The sequence below is a fragment of the Calidris pugnax genome, unplaced genomic scaffold (assembly GCF_001431845.1).
Source record: "Calidris pugnax isolate Ruff unplaced genomic scaffold, ASM143184v1 scaffold17, whole genome shotgun sequence".
Taxonomy (NCBI): domain Eukaryota; kingdom Metazoa; phylum Chordata; class Aves; order Charadriiformes; family Scolopacidae; genus Calidris; species Calidris pugnax.
The window spans coordinates 5,004,779-5,025,509 of NW_015090794.1; the positions used below are offsets into that span (position 1 = coordinate 5,004,779).

General features: G+C 41.2%; 3 protein-coding genes across 3 annotated transcripts in view; 1 reads left to right on the forward strand and 2 right to left on the reverse strand.

Annotated features, from left to right (window-relative positions):
- Positions 1-3,794: 3,794 nt before the first annotated feature.
- MCHR1 (melanin concentrating hormone receptor 1) lies at positions 3,795-4,775 on the reverse strand. The gene has a single exon (XM_014936198.1). The coding sequence runs from the start codon at positions 4,773-4,775 to the stop codon at positions 3,795-3,797; it is 981 nt and encodes a 326-aa protein (XP_014791684.1).
- A 2,824-nt stretch (positions 4,776-7,599) lies between these two features.
- TMEM159 (transmembrane protein 159) lies at positions 7,600-12,794 on the reverse strand. Its single transcript, XM_014936631.1, has 5 exons — positions 12,529-12,794; positions 11,214-11,353; positions 10,237-10,405; positions 9,699-9,837; positions 7,600-8,489 (listed from the first exon to the last, which is right to left on the reverse strand). The coding sequence occupies exons 2-5, from the start codon at positions 11,283-11,285 to the stop codon at positions 8,396-8,398; spliced, it is 474 nt and encodes a 157-aa protein (XP_014792117.1). The 5' UTR covers positions 11,286-11,353; positions 12,529-12,794; the 3' UTR covers positions 7,600-8,395.
- DNAH3 (dynein, axonemal, heavy chain 3) overlaps positions 12,067-20,731 on the forward strand; it is a 62,783-nt gene continuing 54,118 nt past the window's right edge. The window contains exons 1-5 of the mRNA XM_014936199.1: positions 12,067-12,113; positions 15,857-15,964; positions 17,478-17,579; positions 18,696-18,921; positions 20,434-20,503. Coding sequence (XP_014791685.1) covers positions 15,932-15,964; positions 17,478-17,579; positions 18,696-18,921; positions 20,434-20,503 — 431 coding nt within the window. The 5' untranslated portion in view covers positions 12,067-12,113; positions 15,857-15,931. The remainder of the gene's footprint in view (positions 12,114-15,856; positions 15,965-17,477; positions 17,580-18,695; positions 18,922-20,433; positions 20,504-20,731) is intronic.

Consider the following 20,731-nt stretch of genomic DNA (forward strand, 5'->3'; position numbering starts at 1 on the left):
CAAAGATTGGTGTATGCTAAAGAAGAGAAGTGTTTCTGGATGGAGTTTGAACTTCTGCTCTGGGATGGTTGGAAGGTACTAAGTAACACTGGCTGTCAGGTGAATGCTCTGTAAAAGAGAAATACTAGGCAACTTCCCCATAAATTAAAATATTTCTTATGTATTTTACATGAATCTGGAGGTTTGTACTAGTGAGGGTGTTTAAAATACCTCACTTATTTTTAGTAAGGGCATAGGTGAGAGCTTTACTACTGGTTTTCTCACTATTCTCACTAGCTGGGTAGGTGAGACAAAGAGGTGTACAGTGACAGCCATCCAGGTCAAAGGGAAGGCATTTCTTGCCTAGTTCTGGTTCCTTTTCCCTGGCTAATATGTCTGACAGTCTTCCCCATAGCAGACAATGGCTTATGAGAGAAGATCTATCCCTAGTCTCCAGGAGGATTAACTGCATAGCTCTCCCAGGGTGGTTCAGTTGTACTCTATGTCTGGGCATCACAGGGGAAGTTTGAATAGAGATTCATGTAACTTATTTAAATGAAGGAAAACATGGAGGGGGCTGCCCCTGCTTTGCAAACAATTCACCTCAGACCCCAGCACATCAATTCCTTCCCTTTTCCTGTATAAGTGTTTTTATCTATCAGTCTCCTATTGAAGTGTTAACTGTGGAATTTTTAAACTCACTTTATGAATACAAAAGATTCTTTTACTGTATTCAGGCCTGATGTCCTTTTCTTGTGACACACTTAGGGAAAAGCATGAATGACTGTGCAGCAAGAGGAGGTATGGGAAAAGAGTCAATGAACTGTGTGGAGTCAGCACTGTGGTCTCTGCAGCTTGAACTCAAGCATCAGCTTTAGGAACCATAACAAAGTTGGCTGCTCCAAATCTCCTTGAAAGTCTTAAGTTGTCTGGGGATCCCCTGGGATGTGGGGATTAGGGCCATAAGAGTGGCTTCCCATTGAGGCATGTTTATTTCTGAAGCAGGGCCAAGGAACCAAGTCCTTGTGGTTGGGCAGGCTGAGGACCCAGTTGGGAATGCTGCCACCAGGGTGGGAAAGGCTCCTGCTGTTTCCCTGCTGGTGGCATTCTGCAGGAAACCAACAATGGCTGAGAAAACAGGGCCTTGGCAACATTTCCCCAGCCTCTCTTGTGAAGGACTAGAGAAGTCTAATTCTAATACACTACTCTACTGCAGTGTTTAATAATTAAAAAAAAACCACAAAAAAATTCCCAAACAAAACTAACAAAAACCACCAACCTACATGCTCATTTGAAGGATGTATTTACTCTCTCCAGTAAAAATGCCTGGTCTGTGCTGACCTAGTTCTATCTCTTCAGCATGTCCCTGTCAAAAATCATGCTAAGGTGGTGATGGTACAGCATTGGAAGCAGCCCTTATTAAAAAAACAAGGGGAGAAGCTTTGAAATGACAGGGACTGATAAACATGCAAAGGTCAGGGCAGCAGGAGTGAAACTGCTCCATGTTTACCTGCTGGTAATTGAGAATTCACAGCTTTAGCTCCTGATAACTGCTGATGACAGAATGAATTACATAATGAAAAATCAATTTAAAATGCAGAAGGAAATGGTTCATGTGAGGCCAGACACTGAGCTGCAATAAATTCACTTGCTTCAGTGTCTACTGAGTTTATTAAGTAATGTCTGCTCCTTTCAGCAAAAGATGAGGGTATAAAGGAAACCCAGGGGAAAGAATTTGATCCCTTCAGCTGTGTATCTGCATATCAGCTGTGGTCTAAAGCTTTGAGTGTTGACACTTGAGAGAGGTGTAAAGGTTTTATTGCTCTATCTTTCAAAGTGCCTCCTGAAGCTGTTGGAGACAACCTTGCCTCAGGGATTGCTGGCTATGTGGTTTTCTAGTAGTTTGCTGAATTAACATGCCACTAAAATAAAATAAATAGCTCCTAAAAATCTAAAAAGTTGGAGATGAGGTTCCTATAGGCTACAGAATACAGTATCTAAAAAACTGTGTACACTTCTTCATTTGCAGTGTTAATGTTTGGTTACTTTATAGGAGCAGGAATAAATCAAGGCAGTGATGAAGTTTGTAATTTTTAATTTACTAAAAGTTAAGTAGGTTGTGTGTTCTAGCAACTGGTCACTCCTGATAAAGAATTTTATCTGGTTTTCATGATATTTTGATATACAATAGCACTTTTTAAGCAGCTTTAGCTGATCTGCCATAAAGAGGCAAGTGTTCTTTTAAAATTGGTGAGTAGAGCCTTTACTTCTGCCTATTTTTCTGGATGTAGGTGCCTACTATTAGTAGAATAACAGCATTTTAAAACTAAAGCCCGGTGGGTTTTGGTTGCCACATGCAGCAAAGTGATTTGATTGTCAGAGTGGATGCTCTGTGGTTTCTACTGTCAAGTCCTTTCAAAATGGCTTGAGATAGATGTGAAAAATGAACCATATACAGTCATGTTGAAAACCCAACCAATATGCTTCAAGATGTGTATTTACTAAAGCCTTGCTGTCAGCTGAGCAAATACCACAATAATATGTGCACATCACACTGCCAATGGCAAAAAACTGTTTTCTTTTTTTTTTGAATGTAGATAGAATCTAATAATTTTTTTCCACTGCAAAGCAACTTGGTTAAACAGCTACTGTTTAACTTGGACTGCTGTTGCCCCCTAACAAGATGGTACAGAACTGCCTCTTAGACTGGGAAGAAATCAATCTGGCTGCTTTTAAATATTCTCAAATATAGTTATTAGTCTTCTTGACGAGTGCTTATTCTAGAAAAGGGATAGCTTTGCTGACTTTAATGTGACAGAAAATGATTGGTCTCTCACTGTTGGGGTTAAACCCCATCTGGCAACTAGGACAACACACCCATTCACTCACTCCTCCCTCTCTCCCCTCAGTAAGGTAAGGAAAAGAGGGATAAAAAGGAGGGGGAAAAAAATCATGGGTTGAGATAAAGGTGGTTTAATAGAATGGTAATTAAAGAGAACATAATAATAGAATATACATAATCACAATAACAGAATATAGAAAATAAGTGATGCAATACAATTGCTCACCACCCAAGAATCAGTTGCCCAGCCCAAGTAGTGATCGTGGATTCCTGCCCCCCAGCCAACCCCCAAGTATATATTGATGTCTACGGTATGGAACATTTCTTGGGCCAGCTTGTCCTGTCTGTGCTCTCTCTCAGCTTCTATGGAAGTTGAAAAAGTCCTTGACTAATGTAAACATTATTAGCAACAACTGAAACAATATGCATTATCAACATTGTTCTCACACTAAATCAAAAACACAGCAGCTATGAGAAAGCAAATTAACTCTATCCCAGCTGAAACTAGGACACTTTCCCACTGCTAAAGGTGTCAGAGCTGATCTGTTAGAAAGGAGGTGAAAGCATGATTGTCTTATTGTTTAAAATCTTCACAAAATATCTTATGCTCCTGAATCATATTTTGGGGGTGGGAGGAATGATCCAGAACAATCAAAATTCATTCTTTCCTGTTTAAAGCAAGAAATAAACTTGAAACTCCTCAAGTTTCAAGTGCTGGCAGTGTCTCAGCCCTGGGTTGTGGGTTGCTGCTTATGTGGGGGTTTTGTACCAAAATATTTTTAGTGTGTGGGTTCATCTAATAAAATGCCTGGAAGCTTTTCATCTTCTTGGGAGAACATAATTCATAGCTATCAGGGAAGATGTAAATAAGAACATAAGGCCAAACGAAGCTTTTGCCTGAGTGCTGCCACTACTTTGACTCTGGGCCCAGGTAAAGATCCACCCTGTAGGGGATGGGGTGCATCAGGCCTTGCTACCTGCCAGAGACGGACACCAAATGCAGCAGTGGCTGCCCTAACTCAATTGCGTCTTCCCGAATGCTTTTGCTCCTGTGTGGGGAAGCCTGCCCTGCAGCTGCTGGCCCTACAGGGACCCCAAGCTGCCTCCGGAAATTTTGACCCAGCAAGATGTAGATGAAGGGGTTCAGGCAACTGTTAGCGTAACCCAGGCTGATAGCCACATTGTAGGCATAGTAGAAAGGCAGGGTGGGGCGAGTCATGGCGAGCTGGGCCAGCTGCAGGATGTGGAAAGGTGCCCAGCAAATGAAGAAGGCCACACAAATAGCAATTGCCGTACGAGTCAGTTTTTTTGTTCGTGCCCTGGTGCATCTTTGGCTCATCAATGCTTCTGAGGTCCTGGCCATCTTGAGCAGGATCCTCCTGTAGGCCACTGTGATGAGGGTAAAAGGGATGGCAAAGACTAGGAAGAATTGATAGAGAGTGTACCAATAAATGTCCCTCTGGGGGTCTGGGAGACGAATCCCACAGCCTAGTAGACCTCCAGGCAAAGGGATGAGCTGAGCATACATCCACACAGGTGTAATGCTGAGGAAGGAAAGGGCCCAGAGCACACAGATGACAAAGATTGCCACAGATGGCTTCCTGAAGCGAGTGGAGGTGAAGGGGTAGACAGTGGCCAGGTAGCGGTCAATGGACATAGCGGTGAGGATGTAGGTGCTGGTGAACTGGCTGTTGGCATCCAGGGCAGTGATGATTGTGCACATTGTCTCCCCAAAGTGCCAGGCTCCGTTCCCCAGCAGCTGGTGGATGAGGAAGGGCATGCCCAGGAGGAAGAGCAGGTCCACCATGGAGAGGCTGATGATGAAGATATCAGGGACACTACTGCTAGGGCTAGACTTCTTTAAGACTGTACAGATAACCAGGCTGTTACCAATAATGCCCAACAGGCAGATAATGCCAAACAGGGTGGGCATGATGAAGCTGCCATAGCTCATCCTGCTGGGGTCACCTGCAGAGACAAGTGTAGGCAGGAAAAAGTCAGTTGTGCCAGGACCACTGGTGAGGATGTGCCTTGTGAATATTCTGGCTTCTAACAGACAGTGAGTGCTCTGAATGCAAACAGTAATGGATTTCTTAGGCATGTGTAAGATAAGGAAGGGCCGTGTGTACATGGTTGTGTCTAACCATACACAGCATACACTTTCTCAGCAGCTTTCACAAACGTATACATTAAAACATGAGTGTAATCAGGCATGCATACATCCACTCTTCCCTTCATATGTGTGAACACACGTATTAACAATACAATGAAAGAGCATCAGTCTGTTTATCATTCCACATATGTGCATTTAGACCCTTTCAAATGCATACATACATAATTAATATGTTTCAATACATTTATTTGTATCTCTGGCACATATGTTGCTCAACTGTATGAATATTAATATCTATATTTGGGCTTTCTTCAAAATCATTGACATAAGTGATTTTTTTTTTCCTCCCCTCTCCCCCCGGTCTACACCTATTACATTTCATATACTAATGTATGTGTTCACTTACCGGTTTATTGCACTTACCAGACAGAGAAAAGTTTTGAACAGCCTTGCAGCTACTGGGGATGCAGTTGTTCAAGCTCTCAGTGTGATTTGTTTTAAAATCCATCCTTCAGGAAAAATTGGTCCCATCAGCAGCTTGAGGATGTTTTGTGTTGAAAGAATAAAGGTTGCCGGTTCCTTGGAGATCTGTGGGGCTGCTCAGAGCCACTGCTCTAAGCATCAGCAGAGGCTGTTAATGCAGGTTAAAAAGGAGCTCCTCTGCTCCCTGCACCACCGCCAGGCAAAAGTGACACCAGGCTGGCAGCAGAGTGCTGGAAATAGGTTTGCAGGGAGAGCAGAATTTCATTTTAGTGCTGAAGGTGGTGATCAGGATCCACTGATGGAGTAAGCGATGAATTTGTGGTCTGGGGAGGCAAACAGGGAAGTAAATAAAATCCTCTAAATAAAACGAGGGGTGGCCAGCACTGAGCACACTTTGCTTTTAGGGTCTAATTAAGTATAAATATCTCAATGTAATTCTGCAAAGAACCATGTTAACCTATAGTCAAGTTTGCAGCAAGATTTTCAAGTATAGATTGGGATTAATTGGGTCTTAGATTCTGAAGCAAGACCATCCTGGAAGTGAAAAGGTACGAGCTGTGTAAGTGTGCTGAAAGCTAGTATTTTCTGGCTGTGCCTGGTAAGTTGCAGCACAGATGAAAAACATTATCATTATTTCTCTCCTGTGAAGTGCTTTCTCCATTTCAATTCATTTTGAGTTTTCAAGCACAGTAATAGAGTTATATATATTTCATTTTAGGCAAACTGATAGAAGAGGAGATAGACAAGAGATTTGTTTTCAAGGTGTATTTGAAATTACTGCAGTTTGGCTTGTAAAAAAGCAAAACACTGGAAATGTTAAATAAATGGGGTAGTAACTGTGTTATAATCAAGTCACACTAATCTCTGCCTTGTTCCCCTCATAACCATTAGTCTGCTCTTTGCAGCCAGTAAACTCCTAGATTGAAGGCATTACTGCCTAGAAAAAGTCAGATTTGAAAAGTAAGATGAGATCAAACTGTATCCTGATGATGGAGACCAATAGTCTGGTGAAAGGCAGGAAGGATTCTCTAATGACTAGAAGGGTATTTCAAGGCTCACTTTTTGCTAGGCTAGCAAGGATTTCTAACACTTAGAAATAGCTCTTATTTCTGTAGTTCACAGCTCTTAAAAGCAGGCACCAGTCCATTTGCACAAGGGATAATGTATTCCATTTACCAGCCAGCGCAAACTCCCTCCTTCACCTCAGTGCCCCCGATGTACTACCTCTTGTTGGAACCTTTTCATTTGCAGACATCAGTGTCTTGCAGGTTTTTGCAGTCCAGTGTATGCACTGGAGAATTCACTTTTAGGTTGTATTACCTACAGCTGTGATGAGCACCACACAATTGTTAGGAACAGCATTCTATTTGTTTTTCCCCACACTGATCTTCACCTGCTGTAAATTGGCAGCAGCTGCAGATTTGATCCTAAGGGATGACAGCAATATAAAAAAAAATATATTCATGTTAAATCTTTGTTCCATCTTTTAGATGGATTTCTCCAGGCTGTATGTCATATAACCAATGTCACAGCACTAGCTTTTCCTACAAGGAAAGTGGAGAAAATACTTTTCCTGGTTCTTTTATTTTTTCTCCTTCCTACCACTTGTATACTACTATCAAATGGAAGTTAAAAAAAAAATAATACATACTCTGGTTGGAATAAAGCTTTGAAGCACCTGAAAAAACTAAACATTCTATCTACTTAGTATATTATGAAAGAAATCTCCTGTTATGGTCTCTATTCTGTAAATCCTTCACATTTAACTAGAATTTAGTAAATTCTAGAGCCCTTTATGAACTAGCATGAGGTCCTGTCTGTCTCCTGCAGACAGTAACACAGAATAGGATTAAGGATAATTTCTTTCTACTGCTGTAGTGTGGGGCCAGTTTATTACCACAGCTGAAAATGTTACCACCAATACAACATGGAACACATTATGGCTCAGATAAACCTTAACTCCACTTTGGTTCATGAAAAACTGGAGTCTTACACTAACTTAGTCCTTTACACTTTACAGGCATGAGAATGGGAGTAATCTGCAGTTTGTGGCTCAGCAACATTGGCCAGCCAAAATAATTCAACATTAACCGAGGAGAAAAATTCAACTCCAAATGTAACCTTCCTAGAAGTAAAGCTGGAAAAGTTGTTAACCGTAGAATAAATAGAACAACAAGACAACCTGGTTAAACAAACAGCACTTTATTAAACTAATATAGTTAGATACTTTCTTAATGCTTAAAAATACTATAGCATTTGCAGAAATGAAAAAAAAAAAGTTTAAATAACATACAAGAAGTTACAACTGAGAAGCAAAACAGGCAATTTAAATACCTAAACAAACATCACAAAATGCAAGACCTAACTGCATACCATTGATGCGATGAGGCAATGAGAACAACAAAAATATCCCTTCAGAATAATACAACATCTAAAGGTATATAAAAGCTTACACCATGATTTAACATATGACAAACCCCAATTTTCCTCATATAATAAATATAAAGCATTAGCATGGTGTGCTCGTACTATTTTAACAAAGGCTGTTAAGGCTTAAAAATATTTTTTAACATTCAAAACATACTTCTGGTGTTCTCAGCTTTGACACTCATGTATCAAAATAACCAACTGCTGCATACAGGTTTCAAAAGATAGTATATCCAGAACTCCAGTTACAAATGGGAAGTCAAATACCTACCTACTCTTTCTTTCACCTGTTACTGACTTATCAGTAGCTGCTACTATTACATCCCTTTACCAAATTCTGTGGAACATTCCATCATGCACATAGACTTAATATTGCAATGTACTGCTGCTTCATGGTTATTCTTAGTATTAGACAGTGAAAATGTAAGATGCGTATTGATTTTTTTCAGTTCCCATAAAGAGTGCAAAAAGGCTGAATGAGTAAACAAGTACATTGCAAAGGTCAGAATAGTACAGTTAAGTGCCTATGAAGAAGGTGGGGAGAAACCCACTTATTCACTTTTTCCATTATTGGCAGCAAGATCCAAGACAGGAGGACTCTTCTGGGGCAAACTTCCATTGACTTCTTGCTTCCGTATCTGATCCCTGTATGCACAAGGAAAGAATGGTTTTATAGTCTGTTTTTCTGTGAGGTTGCCTTTCAACTTTTTGCTCAAAAAAAGCTGAGCAACATGAGACGTAACCCTGCCTGAGACTCCCGCAACATCCACTGCTGGTCTACTAGAAGTTCTCTTGAAAGACACAGAACATAAGAACAGATGTCATCTGTTTTAACATCAAAGCTGTAAGTCAGTATGACTGGTCTGTAGATTGGGTTCAGGAAAAAAAGTAGTATTTTCTGGAATTGGTGGGCAATGTTATGGACCTGGCAGCGTGGCTTGGAGAAGTGGTACAGAGCCCTGGAACAAGCACACAGGGCCTTGCACCATGGTCTTGTCACCTCGCAGTACCACGGGCTCCACAGGCAGTTTTGTGTGTCCTTGAGAGCTGTGCAAGAAGCACAGCTGTGACATAGGAGCAAACTGAGAAAAATCTAGGAGGGAGCAGTCGTAATGTTTCTTCCTGCTCTTCCCTATGCTGAAGAAATAACTCTAATTATTCATTCCCTGGTAGGTACTGAAGGTGGCACTCCAGCACAGCCCACTACTGCCTATTACTCCTAGCCAGAGGCTTGGCAAAAGCAGACCCAGACAGATCTCCAAGCCTGAAGCACTGGGAGATGTGACTGGCAAGCAGCACGTGTACAGTATCCAGCAAAACCTGTAATTTCTATTTTGGCCACACCGTCTCTTTAAGTACCCCTCTGCCTATCCTAAATCTACAACTAATTTTGGTCCATTACTCTACAAATGCAGGTAAGCAGAGATAGCTGGACTGTCATGCAGAAAGAACCGCAAAAGGTTCATCCTCTAGGCAAAGTCCAATTTAGAAGTGTGTTTTAATGACATTTCTAGCAACAAATACTCTGAGCGAGACAAAATTAATTGATACTGCTTGATATTATGTTATGTTAGCATGTGCACATTTAAAAGCTCATTTCCTTTTTCCTAGGTTGGAAAGAGGGCATGTATTAACTCTCATTAAAATATAAATTGATGACTAAACATTTATACACTGCACATTAAGCCATCAGGGTAGCCAAAGATTCTCTAGCACTCAACCAATATTTGTTAAACTAAGCAACAGTGGCTCACTCAGAATAAATGAGGTAATCAACGCAAAAGCACAGTTGCAGAGTTTCAAAACTCCAAGAATTTCAAAGACCCAGGCATGGATAAAGACAATAATACTCACCTTGAAGCATACCAGTAGTTGACCAGAGTTGAAAGAACAACATAAGAAATACTCAGTACTCCAGAAACTCCCAGTGACAGTGCACCCAGGCCACACAGCACACAAAGAAGGGCTATGCCACCTATGGCTATTACAAAACCTGACAAAAGAAAGTCAGTTTGTTATTTAAACAAGTTTATATGCAAGTGAATTAGAAAAGCTGACATTCTACCACCACCCCAAATTCAAACCATTTGGGAAAACAGTCTTCTGCAATCAACTAGCTAGCCACTAGAAAAGCTATGCATGCTCAAGATAACTGGTTTAGCTATATCCTGGTGGCTGAGACTAGAAAGGGAAATAGGATTTCCCCTGTAATGACTAGAGTTAATCAGATTACTATTCTTGTATTAAGAGTTTCACTACTGCTAAGAGCCGAGGACTACATACAGAAATCCTCAACTGCTTGAACTGGGAACTCCAGAATGATGAGGGAAAAAAAGGAAGACATCATGCCTTAAAAGGAGTAAGTAAATAAATACATAAATGCACACAATACCTTCCATGACTACCACACCGATACAGGCCATTACAGCTGTTGCAAAAACAAAGATCAGGAAAAATGCAACGGGAATAGCAGACACTGCAATAAACACCAGGACTGATAAGGCAACGAAAGGATGGTCATCTAAATATTGGCCAACACGGGAGTTCATGAATGCAACAACCTGTGGATGAAAGAAAAACATTTCAGATTTTATTTTTCTCTTTTGTCACATATAACTTTTACAGTTCAAGTCTGCAGCTTGAACAGAGGGCAGCTGTTGCCTCTGTATTTTAAAAGCATGAGGACTTCTGCAAATTTAGATTACTGCATAGCAAATATAACTCTACCACCCCCAAAAACAAGTACAAAAACCTAATCACAGTTTAGCTGCACAGATTTGAGTGGGGTTTCAACAGCTAAGATTTTGATCTAGAGAACTGCATTTCTTAAGAAAAATACTGTTACATTTAAAAATAATGATGGGTTTTCCTTTTTCCATGCATCAGTAATATCTGCAACCGGCTTATTTACTGAGCCTCAGTACAGTGCAAGCACGTCTGTATGATAATGTTGTTATGAATTTAATTATATTACTGGTAGAAAAAAAAACCTTTTATAGAGGCAGTCATACCTATACACTGGAATTTTACTGTAGTAGAGACATTTCCCTTAAGGAAATACGTATTGTAGTTTTAGTTATTTTGCTAGTGGCACAACCATTTCACTAAAATACCACTCTACTATCTCAAATGGTTATACCAGTAAGACACAGAAAGTGGAACTGGCTTTCCTTTTTCTTAATTGCTGGGTGTGGGAAGACAGTCCTCCCCTTAGGCTCCTCAGTGTTCACTTAAAAAAGGGAGTGCCAATTTTCTCAAAAAAAAAAAAGTTTCGAAACTGCATTTAAATAAATTGGGGTGTGATATTCCAAGAGTTATGAAAGGAGTATCTTTATAAACATATTATATAAAATTGTAATCCAGACCCACGTTTGAGTTGCTGTGGATGGTCTGCACTATGGAGTGCCATTGCTTCTGCAGCTCTTGCATTTCCTTAGGCATCTTGTAATCCTCTGCAACGATCCTGAATCTTCTATACACCCAGTTCTCACTCAGCCATCCAATTTCCCCTAAAATTAAGGTACAATTAGTAACAACCTCATGCAGACATGTTGTGAAAATGAAGTATTTCTGTTGAAAAAACAGAGGATCTAGACTTCAGATGTTAATGAGATCTTACACAGAGTCTAAAACATTACTTTTACAGAAGTAAATCAAACTTTGGGTGCTCATCCCTTAAAGCTCTTCCTAAGCTCCCAAAGCGAAGTATCAAGATACAAGGTGACTCTCACCTTCTTCCTTTATAACATTAACCCTGTATTGAACAGCAAGGGCATTGAATTATCAGTAAAAACTGACAATTTATTGCTACTAGTGTTAGAAACTTGTAATACATTAATGTGAGTTGTTTTTTTGAGTAGCCTCACACTCGGAATTGAAACCATACCCTGTATAGCTTCTAAACTCTGCTTTCAAATGCTCTGAACGTCGTAACAGCTTAAAGGCAACATCAGACCAAAAAATCTCCCTCCGCCACAAATTTAACCTGTTGTTGTTGCTAGGGAGAGATTAAAAGATGCAGTTTCCTGCTTGTAAAGGCAAATGCTCACCCTGTCAATGTTAGTATTTCACACTCTGCCTACACACGGGGTGCCCCGCTTTGTTTACACAGGATTTTCACCCGGCAGCCTCGGGCCCCTCGCCGCTGCCCAGCGGGCCGGGGGCGGGCAGCTCCCCCCGGGGCCGCCACCCCTCTGAGGCCGCAGCGCCCCGGCCCCAGCCGTTACCTTCCCCTGCGCCCGCCGCCTCCACCGGACCCTTCCAGCCGAGGTCAGGAGCCGATTAACGACCCCCCGCCGTTGCCCGTGCGGCGGGTGCGCCGGCATCAACCCCTCGAAGGCAGCGGTCGGGCCGCGGCCTCCCCGACCTGTACGCCGGGGTATAGCGTGGGTCTCCCCGCCACGCCTCGCACCAAGCGGCGGTGTGGAGGCCGCGCAGGGCTGAGGGGGCCGCGCTGCCCCATCGCGGCGGGCTGGGGGAACGCTGCCCGCCCGAGCTGAGGGAGGTAAGGGGGGAAGCACGGCTCCCGCCCTCCCGGGGCTGTGCCGCGCTGCTGCTGCCGGCCCTCCCGCTGCGACCGGGCGGCGGTCAGGTCTGACAGGCCGCCCCGCAGTCCCCGGCCAGGCAGAGCAGGGCGGCGCCGCTCCCCGCCCGCCCTCCGCCTAGCCCGAGCCGTCCCTCTCACCTCCCGCGGCGGCAACCCGCCTGGCCGCAGCCCTTCTCGGCAGCTGGTCCCTTCGGATGCGACGCCCGGCGCGGCCCGGGCTGGGCCTGCCGGCGCTGAGGGAAGCGCCGCCGCCCTCCTGCCGCTGTCTCCTCCCCGCGGGGGCCGGCGGCGCGGCGGGCAGGGCCGGGGAGGCTGAAGGAGGGAAGAGGGCCGGGGCAGGGCCGCCCGTGGCGTTGGCGGAGGAACCGCAACGAGGTGTTTGCGAGGAATGGATTAGGAAGTCCCTGGAGGTGTTCAAGGCCAGGCTGGATGGGGCTTTGAGCAACCTGCTCTAGTGGGAGGTGTCCCTGCCCACGACAGGGGGGTTGGAACTTGATGATCTTCAAGGTCTCTTCCAACTCTTAATCATTCTGTGATTCTATGATAAGGTCTCCATAGGCCGCCCCAGGGTTTTGGGGCTTTTATTTATTTCCTTCTTGTGCCCTTTCATGTCACCCTTCCTGTCCTGCCTTTCACAGCCCAGGCCCTGTCTCAGCTCCTGAGGGCTGGGCACCTTCAGGGAGGGACCCGGGGTTTTGTGTGGCTTGAGGACACGAAGCATTGAGCTTTTTCGGATTAGGGATAGAAAAATTATTGTAGCTGTGACAGCCATGCAGTTCCTCCCCGAGGGAAGCCTCAGACTCTGGCTACTTGTTCCCACATGTTCCCGGCCTGTCCTGCTGCCTCTATGGGTGTTTGGGTGGCCATGGGGCAAACCTGTTTGGAGAAATGCTCCGTGCGAGGAATAATTGCCTTAAAAATTCATCTGACTTTTCAGCACGATCTGTCCCAGAGTTTGGATGGGGCTGTGCATCTCAGAAAGGGTCCTCACTGAGGTGTGTTGCACCATGGTTTGGCCTGGCTGCATTCCAGAGCTGCCATCATGGTGTTACGTGCGAGTGTGAAACTTGACTGAATTCCCAGCTTTTGCTACATTTTTCGTGCTGCAAATTACGGTCAGAAATTAGTGAAATATTCATGTTTCTCACAACTGCTTTAATCACTCATTTTGATCTGTGCCACCCACGAGAGAATTGCAACACCAAACATTAATGGTTTTGTGATTATTTTTCAAAGGCAACAAAATAAATAGCGTGTTTAATTTGGAGCATGCCGATCTTACAATGCAAAGAGAGATTTTATAAAGTATGGGGGTTTTAAGCTATGTTAGAGCTGTGTCTTTGAGGTGCTGATTTCAATGAGCTTTGCAGGTACAAGGATGTGTGTAGACAGAGGAAGTAAAAGAGATATTTGCATATTAATGCAAGTTTGCATCATGGTCTCTAAAAGCCCAACACAAGGTACTTGCAAGAAGAGGACAGTGAGGTCAAGTTTATTTTGCTTGAACTGTTAAAGTTTCTTTATCTCATATTAAAGTGCATAGTGTGTGGATATTCCTAGTAGACTGGTGTATATGAAAATAAATTTCAATTTGTTGATTTTACATAACTTTTTAAAGTGAGCATAGGGAAAAACTAAATGGTAGAATTATAGTGTGACATAATCCAGTGGTAATGGCACGATAAAGTTTAATGGCTCCACTGAGTTTAGAAGTGTATTGGAGTTTTTAAATTTCTGGCTGTTTCAAAACATGCCGTAGCTGCAGTTTTGGAGATAGCCTTGTACATCTTAATAAAATGTTTTCCTGCAATGCATAATTATTTCTTCTGCTACAAATTCACACATATAATCTCTTTATATATAAAATGACTGGTTTTCATCTTTCCAAAGCAGTAATTTATTTAACTTCAAAGGACATGCATAGATAAGCATCCGAGCTGTTGTGCACAGAGGAACAGTAGTTACTATAACTGTTGCTTAATTAAGCTTGTCTTCATGCCAGTGTCAGCTTGAATTAGCAGGAGAATATTCATGTTGCAAACCAGCACTGAAATATTTGCAGAATTAACACACACAGTAGCTGAGCAATTGCCAGCTCCAGCACTGGCACCGCTCGTTCTGTACCCCATGGTGCTGGCTTGTGTTTAAAGAGCAGCTTAGTTTGTGGTAGGAACCTTCACGTGTGGCCAGGCAGGAACAATGTTCCACTTGTGGTTGGTATTGGGTCCAGATATAAGGAAAACAGTGCTGTTAACTCGGGGATATCAGCTATTCTCACAGTTTACAGAAAATAGGACGAAAAATAGCATCCAAAGGTGTTGGGAAAGACTTTAAGTTAAAATGGAAGTCTTGCTGCATTGGCAGAACATGTTCAAGGCCTCTCTTGAGTTGGTATAAGGAGACTGGACTAGATTTCATGTTGGATGGTAATAATTCCCATTTCTGAAGAAAAATGTGATGGAAGACTCTTTCAGGACATAGTGATGACTGAGTGGGAGGCAAATGCATACACGCAGACTTAGAGGAACTGGGAGTGCAAGTATCCCACCTGCTGTCTTTGGATCTTCAGAGAGTTTGATTGTGAATGGTGGGAAAGTGGTGGAGATGTTTGGGTTCAAGATTTTGAATCTTTAATATTATTTTTTTTCCCTAGTTCTTCCTAAGAAGATCTGGGGTTATATAGCCTTTATTGCTCTGGGAGCTCCCTTGCTGCATGCAGTGTTTTCATGCAAATGTCAGGATATCTGAGATGTCTCAGGACTTTTTAGTTGCTTTCAGAGGTAAAAGTTTCTCATTGGTTCCACTACTGAATCTCCCTGACCACAGTTTGGCTAACACTGTGCTGAAAGGGGCTGTTTTCTTTCTGCTGGAGGAAGAGAGGGAGGAGGGAATTCCTGTCTCCAAGCACCAGCTAGGCTGTAACTGGGGCAACGAAGCTGAGGACTGAAAGGCAGAGTGTCAGAGAAGTTCACCACGGTGGAAAAGGCAGAGGGACTGGTGACGAGGGCACCTGCAGGTAGTACCTGCTCTTACTCTGCTTGATCATGCACTCTGTGCATGTGTAAGGTGTGCTGGGCATCTCTCTGTCTTTCCCCATTCCTTTTGATGGGTGCGTATTTCTCATGGCAACATGTGGCTCTGTCTGCTGTAAACAACAATTCGGTCCCTGGGACATTAGAAGAGAACAGGCAATGGGGAGGAAACTGGTTTTGGAGAAAGTGGAAAGAGCAAGGGTGGAAAAAATCTTGCTTGAAAGACGTCTGGAGAGAGAGAGATTAAGGTGAAAAGTGAACTTGAGGAGGAATGGAGAAAAAGAGTGTGTGTGGTTTCGAGGAGAACAAAGCTTAGTGTTGTAAACAAGAAAGGGGAGCACTGGGATTTTTCTTCTTCCTGGCGGTTAGGATAGGAAACTGATTGTTTTGACACCTTGTGTCGTACCTGAAATGAGTCTCTAATTTTTTTCCAGTGCGTGTAATGAAAAAGATGTTTATATTGATGGGGAGGATCAAAAACTTCTAAGCAGACGATAAACCAAAGCAAAATGAAGCCAACACAGAACCCAAGGCTCCTGGAGGTAAGTTCTTTCTGCAGTAGCTGTGAAAGGTCAGTAACTTTTTGAAAACCTCAGATGAAATTGTCCATTATCTGTGGCTAGTGGTTTGACATTGGAAAAACTTATTTGAAGACACTTGTTCTTGTTGATCTAAGCCTTGGATCTAAGCCTTTATAATACACTTCTTATTAAGAATTCCTTTGCTCAAGTATTTAACTTTTGGAAAGATTAGGTGGCATAAATCAAGAGTTGCTTTAGAATGAACAATGACTTTCTTAATAACTCTTGTACCTTTAAGAATGAACAAATCTCCTAATAAACTGCATGGTTTATTCATTTTGAAAGTACCCTAATCCCTTAGTCATTAATCAAGAACAATTCATGCTGTCTTCAGCGAAATAGGCCTGGTAGTGATAATGTCTTGATTTCTGTGTGTCTGTGTGCAGGCGTGCCGGGGAATATGAAGGAGGTAAATCAGACCAGCCTTTTTGCAAATTTTATTTCTAAATGGACTCTACTTTGGTATTGAGAAGGGCACAGTTTTGTCTGCTGGAAAACTAGGTATTGAGCAGCCTAGTTTTCCACTCATATATCAGAAAGCAATAACCATGTGCTAAAAATGTATTAAATGTTATGTAAAAAATTATTATTTGTTGTATTGGGTAAGAACATCCTCTTTTCTGGTGATTTTAATTCACTGACATTCAGATACCACATACCTCCACCTCCTTTTAAAAGATAGTGTCACTCTGTATTTGGGAACTTATTCCTCATGAATCTCCTAAACAAATTTGATTTAGGAAACTCAAGAGCAGATGAGGGGTGAGGTTTTGGGCTACACTAAGGAAAGTTGCCATTCAAAAACATCTTAAAGTCCTGTAAGGCCAAATAATTCTAAGCAAATATCGTTAAAAAACTTTGTAGAGTCCTGGAAGACCACCTCAAAGTACTGTCAACTTGAGGAGCTGGAACATAGTCCAAAAACGTATTAGGTAATCTGACATTTGTATTAGAACACTTCAGAGTCCTTGGGAGCAATTGGTTCTTCCAGTAGCATCCTGGCAATAGGTCTTCTTCTGGATCTGGGTCACTATAGAAATGAAGAAATCTAGTTAGTATGTTTTTTCTCTCTGGTAACACAGTTCATACAGCTTGGACTGTTTCACTGCCAGTTTGGCAGTCTGGTAGGTTTTAATATTTTAATACTCAGTGTTTATACCATTACAAACTCCACATGGCATGTGGAGCTTTTAGTATAACTAAAAAGATCTCAAAAAACTTGGATTGTTTTCAGTGATATGAAAATGTTGGGGTTTTTAATTTAACATTTATTGGTCATTAGAAGCTTTATCAAATGACTACAAAGAACAGTGCAATCTGAAAAATTATTTTGTTCTCTGTTTCCTTAAAATTAGAAAAGTGGCAATATGTCCTTTTCAATGAGAACGGAAAGTCTCTGTTGCTTCTGAATGAATCTTTTTCAAAAGAGTGTATTTCATAAGTGTCTTTGAAGTTGTTTTTCATTTCTCTCTAGTCACAAAACGATTCTGTGTATAACATGAGTCATGCAAAACAGTTACCGGAGTTACCGCCCCTACATGCTCCTGCTTCAGCTGCACCTTCAGAATTGTACCAGGTACGTGCACTTTCCCGTTCTGTCAGGGTATATATTAAATTACATGTGCTGGCATGATTTTAGCCATCGTATATAACCAGGCCATAGGCAGGTGAAGTAAAGATAGGCAAAACTATTTAGATTAATAAGTTAAAGTACTAAGCGGATTGTCAGGTACTTCATTAGAGCTGCTCTTATTTAGAAAAGTGTTGGTTACAACTTCTATTATGATTTGCATATTGAACCTTGGCAGTCTAAATCTGTTCTTTAAATTTTTACTTAGTTATTTTCTGTTATATTTTGGGTTAAATAGTTTGGGTTAAATAAGTTTCTGGGGAAGGGAGCAAATAGTAAAAGTACTTTTCTACAAAAGAAATTGTGATTCTCCCCCTACCAATACTTTAGGTATTACTTTTAGCACAGAAAGACCTGAATGAGACTGCTCTTCCAAAACCAACTGAGAACTTGACAGGGGCAGCATTGATGAGAATGGATAGATTGTACAGCTGCACCGCTACAGCCTCTGCTGTGTGACACAAATCAAAATTATGTATGACAACACTTAAGGGGAGGAAGGAGAGAGAGCTGCCTCTCCCCACCTTAAGTGCATCACAGTTGCTCATTTGGCTCGTTTGTGTCAGCACTTTGGTTCATCTAAGATGTCTTTCTTTAGAAAGATACTGTTTGTGAAGAAATGGAGGTAGTTTCTGTTGAAAAATGGTTTAATCTGTATTATTGCTCAACTATTACAAGGATTATTAAAAGTAGGTCATTAACAAAGGCTTGAGGAATAAGAATTTTCTAAATTTAAACAAATATAGGGAGAGGAAGAAAAGAAGCAAGATGGAGATGTTGGGGAGTAAAGAGTATTAGATAATGTACTAATGCCTTCTCTTATTTATAAAAAAGACCTTGATTATGCAAAAAAGCACAAATACTCCTACTGAAATGTTGCGTAAAATTATTCTTATGCATGTGTAGAACATCAAGATCTAAAAATAAATTGGTGGTCAAAGTCAGACTTATGTATTTGCTCTTTATACTAATTGATTTTTAGCCCTGGTCTAGCTCTAAGAAGACTCTTTCAATTACTGTGCTGTGTAAAACTATTGCTTTTTTTTTTCTCCCCAATTTCAGGTTTTCCTTAAGGAAAACGCTTACCCTCCTTTGATGCAACAAGCATCGTGGACTTTAGCAGCTCCTTTCAAAGAACAGCGTTACTACCGAAGCCCAAGTGACTCCATAGCTAATAACTACACGCTTACTGCACGGGATTTAAAATTGAAAAATGTGCACACATTAAACTCCTCTTCAATGCCAGGGACATCTCTGGGTTCAGCCGAGCCGAGCACAGCCTCACTGCGTATCCATATTTGAATGTGTCTATAAGTTTAGCCTTGCTTGTTCTATACATTTTTGTCTCTAATTGCTTATCTGTTAAAGCGTTGTCCCTGGAAAAATCACTATCCCCAATAAATACCTATAAGTTTATCACCTCAGGGTCAGTATAGACAAATTTGCAAAAGCATACATAACTTTAATAAAGGTAAGGCAAGTTTCTGATTAATTAGCTTGGTTCATCCCTCCAAATAATCATGTGCAATTGTTTGCAAAGCAGAAAATGAACAAAATACAAGTTAGCTCTTATTATTGCTAGAAGTAAAAGTTAGTGCCAACTAAACAAACAAATTCAATGTGCACCCCTGTTATGCTCATATTCATGAGTCTTATGTAGCGAAACAAGATGGGGAACAGGTGTTAAAATGTTTATGTGATGATCAAATCCAAGAAATGTTGTTTAATACGCTGTTTACGTCTAAAACATCTAAATGGATGTATGTGTTAGCAAACTGTGCATGCACATGTAAATCCTGCAATATGAGATATTGTATGCTGTTGATTCAACACGACATTATGATATCAAGCAAATAAGGTTAACAGTTGTAACAGTCTTGCTATTTAAATTTACAAATGCGTATATATCAAACATTTTACAAAAACAAGTTGTTTAGGCTTTAGGTATCTTACTAGTTGCAAGTGTCAAATTAACTCCATTACATAGTCTGAAAATTCCAAAGTAATTTATTAATGAGCTTTATCTCCTCATTATCTATATAAATGTCCTCTGTATCAAGGGTAAGAGATTCATAAACTATAGTTTTCAACATACTGTCTGTCTGTGAATATACTCATCCTGCATTGTTGCTTTGCTTTCCTGAAGTGTTAGAAATTGTTTCATTTCCCTGGAATAAGTGAGGCATAATAGCTTCAATATCTGCTTAGTTCCCTTGTATGCTATTTAGGAAGTGTTTAGTTCATTGAGTGTCTCTAACAGTTTCTTTATCATACACCTGTTTTCTTCTACTTTGTGTACTTCTCCAGTATGCGGGTGAGATGTGGGAAGAATGTCATGGTACCTTTCTTGGTGAAAAGGCATGATGTATTAATTTTGTTAAAAGACCTGTTTATTTGTACTCTGAAAAGCACATGATAGTAGTTTGTAGTTCTCAGATTTTTCATGTGCAATATATTTGGTGAACTATATTTTTTATAGAAGTGCATTTATACTCAAAATAGAAAGTCGCAGTGCAGAAAATACAGTTTGTGCAGGGGGGTCAGTAAACACTGAAGTCTTAAGCATGAGCTGAATGCTTTCCTGAACCTAGTTTATAGTCCCAGAATCAGTAAGATTATTTTACACATTATTTTAATGTCTTGCTAGATGCTAAGTCAAAGCTGAAGGCTTCTTTGTTACATTGTAGTTTTCTGTTATTTCATTATCTGATTAACATACTTGGCTCTGTTTTTCACTTGAAATCTGAAATAATATCTCAAAAATATTCCTGTATGTGATTTTCTTAACTGGTGCTTAAAGCTTCAAAAGAATTTGAGCCTTCTAGGAAAAAGCTCAAACTTCTGCAAAGCAGTCAATGGAATTCTGATAGGTAATGTACTGTAATGGTATGAATGTACAGATTATTGCAGTCAGCCTAGATATCCGAGTTGTGATTTAATATTTGTTTCTACTTGGATGTGATGTTAAGCATCCAAGCAGGAAATGTTGTCCACAAAAAAATGTACATGCATCAAGACTGAAATTCCATGGTGTGCTAAGCAAGCACCTTTAACTGCATCTTTGTGGCAAGGACAAATTTCAGTTCTAGGCATGCTAA